The sequence below is a fragment of the Hyposmocoma kahamanoa genome, unplaced genomic scaffold (genome assembly GCF_003589595.1).
Source record: "Hyposmocoma kahamanoa isolate Upper Pololo Valley unplaced genomic scaffold, ASM358959v1 232, whole genome shotgun sequence".
In the NCBI taxonomy this organism is placed as follows: Eukaryota; Metazoa; Arthropoda; class Insecta; order Lepidoptera; family Cosmopterigidae; genus Hyposmocoma; species Hyposmocoma kahamanoa.
In genome coordinates, this window is record NW_020653750.1 from 1,056,948 (window position 1) to 1,061,301 (window position 4,354).

Below are 4,354 nucleotides of genomic sequence, written 5' to 3' on the forward strand. Positions count from 1 at the left end.
ATGTTATTTATTTTATTGAATATGAATATCTCGATCCGTAGTCCTGGGGTGGCAACGGACGTAGTGCAGTTCGAAGGACATTTTCTTTGTGTTGTTAGATTTTTGTATTAATAATAATAACAAGCCTTATGTTATTTTTTAATTTATTTTGTATATGTACTTTAGCTATCGCAGCTAATATTTTTACACAAAATAAAAAAATCGTGATCAGAGACAAACGTATTAGATAACTCATTTCTAAATTCCGAAAACGTTAAGTTAGTTATAACCTCGGACTGAAATTATCACCAGTCCATTTGAATATTATTCACAGCGCATATACAGGGAATTTGAGATTCTCTAAGTATTCGATAAACATATTTCTTAAATAATATAATTAGTTGGCAATAAAATATTGCATGGTGTTACATTGGTACGCCTCAACTTACATGTTACTGCATACGTTGAAGCACATTAGATTAATTACACCTTTAGTTTACATTCAGAAATGCATGCTTCAGAATCGACATCACTATTCTGTAGAACTAATTAACCTTCAGAAAAGCTACACAAACGTTACACTTTTAAGAAATAAATAGGTTTGTGATTTTTTTCTTAACTAGAGATTTATACGTATTTATATAGAATTCACATAAAGATATTTCTTGTTTTCTAATATATTTTAAATTTACAGATAAGTTCTTCCTTAATTATGCACCTAATTATTTATATACTTGATGACATTTACGATGACGATAACACACTGACAATTTGAAAAAAAGTTTATTTATTTACTCGATTAGTGGATACGTAAATCATAGTTGTCCGTTATTTTACTGTAGGATACACAGTGTTAGAGTGTGTAGAGGTTTTATTATATAATTCACAATAAATTTAGTTTTTGTTATAAACTGAGGCCGATGGTTTATCTACAATTACTTTCTAATATCACCACATATTTTCGTACTATTTCTCATAAGCTCATGAACCTTGATATTTCTTTCACAGTCCAAATTAGTCCAATCAAAAATATACAAGGGGAAACGCCCACATCTGTACCTGAAACAAACGGATTCATTAGTAAGACTTCTGTTCCTCTGTGTTTTGTTTTTCACAACGATATTAGAACTTCCACCTTTATTCTAATACAAAGCAGCAGGTTCTTTTTACCCAGAGGATTCACTAGTTATAATAACTATTAAACGTTAAAATTGCATTAACAAAATAAATTTTGACTAGATCCCGAAATATTATGTTATATAAATATACAGCGAAAAGGCTTAAATGTCAATTTATAAAAAAAGTTATTTCTTGATTCAAATTATCGAGTGTTTTCAATCTGTTTACTCCAAAGTTTTGTTATTCACCAAAATTTTACGTAAACATAATTATAAAAATTTGATAAATTATAATATGTAAGTAATATAAAAATAATATTACCCAAAAGTTCTGAAAATTTTGGTTTTTCGCTGTTTTTAATGAAATTTATAAATCGGCGTTTCTTCCACGAAGTGCCCAATATACACTACTCAACAAACTGTAGTTTTTTTTAAATTATTGTTAAATTACTATAATTTGAATGGTTTAGCGTGGGTGCGTGCGTGCGTGTGTGCGTGCGTCCGTGCGTGCGTGCGTGAGTGCGTGCGTGTGTGTGGTAAGAACTCGAACACATAATGGACCTGTATATTATAATTTAAGCTCTAATTATAAAAAAACTCTTCAATTTTGTTGTAACTACGTTTTAAGATTCATTTTGTGTTAAAATAAAATACTTATGACTATTATATTTATCAATACTTGTCTGTGACTTAAGAATCATAATGGCGCCATACAAACTACATACTAATAAAATTTTGCTGTTAAGGGATCAAATCTACATTTCAAGACAAAAGAAATTCCAAAATCCAGCTTATAGTTAAAAAAAAAATCATAATACAAAAGCAGTTTCTTAAATACAGTTTTTCTTTGTAGTGGATTGAGCTTCATAAGTTTTATTTCGCCCTGTATTTAGGTAGCTAATTATCTACGACAACTAAACACGAGGAACTCGTGTCAAAAATTATCCTGACAAATTTCTATTTGCCATTATTAATATTCCACAACGCATTTAGGCGTCTTGTTTAAATACGTCATACTGTCATTAAGATATTACCAATATTATCTTAATGACAAAATAATAATAATTACATTTTGTCGAAATTATATTGATGATGGCTATTCTTTATCTACCTCTCTATCTATTACAATAATAATTATTCTCCATAAATAAATTGTTAGTAATGAGTAAACAATGTGAATAATATTATTTTTGTACAAGAAATATTTAAATGAAGGGTACTAATTAATTATAAAAAATGTTAGAATAACTTATATCCTACAACGTACTATTATGTAATATATAATAGTCCTAGAATCCTTCCTATTTCTAAAGCCAAGCATTAATATGAGCAAACCGGAAAGAGTGCTAGTAAAAACACAGGCACATGGGACTTGTCAACTTATGTCTCAGGGTGACGAGCGCAGTGGCAGTGCCTCAGATCCTTCCATTCAAAGCGCTAAGTGGCGTTGGAACTGCTATAGACAGGCGTATCGCTACCACCAGGCACACGATTTGTTTGTTCGTTTCGACACTTGATATCACAAAAAAAATATATTTATAGATTTATAATATTCTTTGTATCATTTCTTTTTCTTACATTTTTTCTTAAATATAAAATTAACTCGAAATAATATAATAATCCTCATTAAGGATCTGTATAAAGCACCAATTTACCAACAATGTACTCATCCAGACGGAAACAGACTCAACGAAACCTTGGAAATATAAACAACAATGGACAATTGGGCACAAAAAAAGAGAGGAAACAAAAATAATGAAATATACCTATGTGCTAGTAAATTATATCAAGAAATTTCTGTAAGAGTCTCCGATAAAATAATAATGCGAGACTTGTTATATTTTGAATAATTTATTTGACAGATAATGTTCGCAATAATGACGAAAACAAAACACTTATTTTTAACAACCTTAAATATCTGGAAAGTACGAGTTCAAATGGAGCTGGGGAGGACATATTGCGAAACGTGGTGAAGACAGATAGAGTAAAGCGATAACCGAGTGGTGGCCAAGAAATGGTTATGGATACGTAAGACGTCCTGGGGGGCCTACCATAAACTTTCCAAAAACAATCTTTTTTCAATGTAAGCTTATTATAATATTACTCATATTCGTACCATGACAAACCTGTCAACCAAGTAATGTATTATTGCTAAAGTGATTGAAAAAACGAATGATTTCCCAATATTGTCTATTCCTTACTAAAAATAGGAAAGAGATAACGCAATGTGAACTATATAATGAAATTTAATGTTCCGAATCGTCTTATCGTAGTATAATGTTTAAGTCTTAATGTTATTTACATTCAAAGAATTGTGACTGTTAAAAAAAGAAAAGCATGTAACAATAAAATCTATTAAGATTACGTTGTTTTCAATAATTTTCCGCATTTTCATGAAGAAAAATAATTAAAACAAGCTGAGTCTTGATAGTCACGTTGTGAATTCGGAATTACGGTTTAGTGTCAACTGTTAGCTTCGCTAAGGAGCATATAGGTGGCGCTGTCATAATTTTACGAAATAAACATCGCGTGTTTTTATTTCACGAGAAATTATTTCCTATGTACTATTAAATAAAAAAATAAACAAAATATTGAAGAGATATATGTAAATAAATAAGTTCAATACAAATCAATATTAAGACAATAAAACTGAAAATAATAATATTGTTTCCATTGCAACATTGTAACTATTTTAAGATCGCTAAATTTGACATGAGAGCAGTAGTACTTTAATGTTAAAGTCATGTCATAGTACGAACTGAGTGAATGAATAGTCACAAAGCTGCCAATAAAACATAGTTTTAACATTATAATAAGCTTATTTTAAGCCGGTTATGGTACGAAAAGTCAATATGAGGTTAAAGTAACATTGTTTCAAGAGGTTGTGGTAGGCCCTCTGTAGCAAGATGAGTTAACGACATCGTCAAAGTTGCGGGGCGTAGATGGGTGAGACTAGCACAAGGTACAGGATCACAAACTACAGGAAGCCTGTACCCAGAAGTGCGTGAAGTCAGGCTAAAGATGAAGACGATGTTCACGATGCATGTTCATCAACAATAAAATAATATTTCTATTAGGAAATGAAACTATTTTTCCGGATCTAAATCGCGTATATTTGTTTTTTCAAACAAACCGACGTTTCGGGCCCTTTACAGGTCCCATGGTCACGGTTGACTGAGGTGGTACAGTCTTCAACCAGTTATGTCTAATATTAATGCAAACCACCCTATTTTTTCACTATAGTCACAATAGTTATT

General features: G+C 30.7%; 1 protein-coding gene across 1 annotated transcript in view; it reads right to left on the bottom strand.

The window, feature by feature from the left end:
- Positions 1-733: 733 nt before the first annotated feature.
- The window catches only part of LOC113228518, a 56,815-nt gene continuing 53,194 nt past the window's right edge, over positions 734-4,354 (bottom strand). The window contains exon 6 of the mRNA XM_026461856.1: positions 734-1,038. Coding sequence (XP_026317641.1) covers positions 953-1,038 — 86 coding nt within the window. The 3' untranslated portion in view covers positions 734-952. The remainder of the gene's footprint in view (positions 1,039-4,354) is intronic.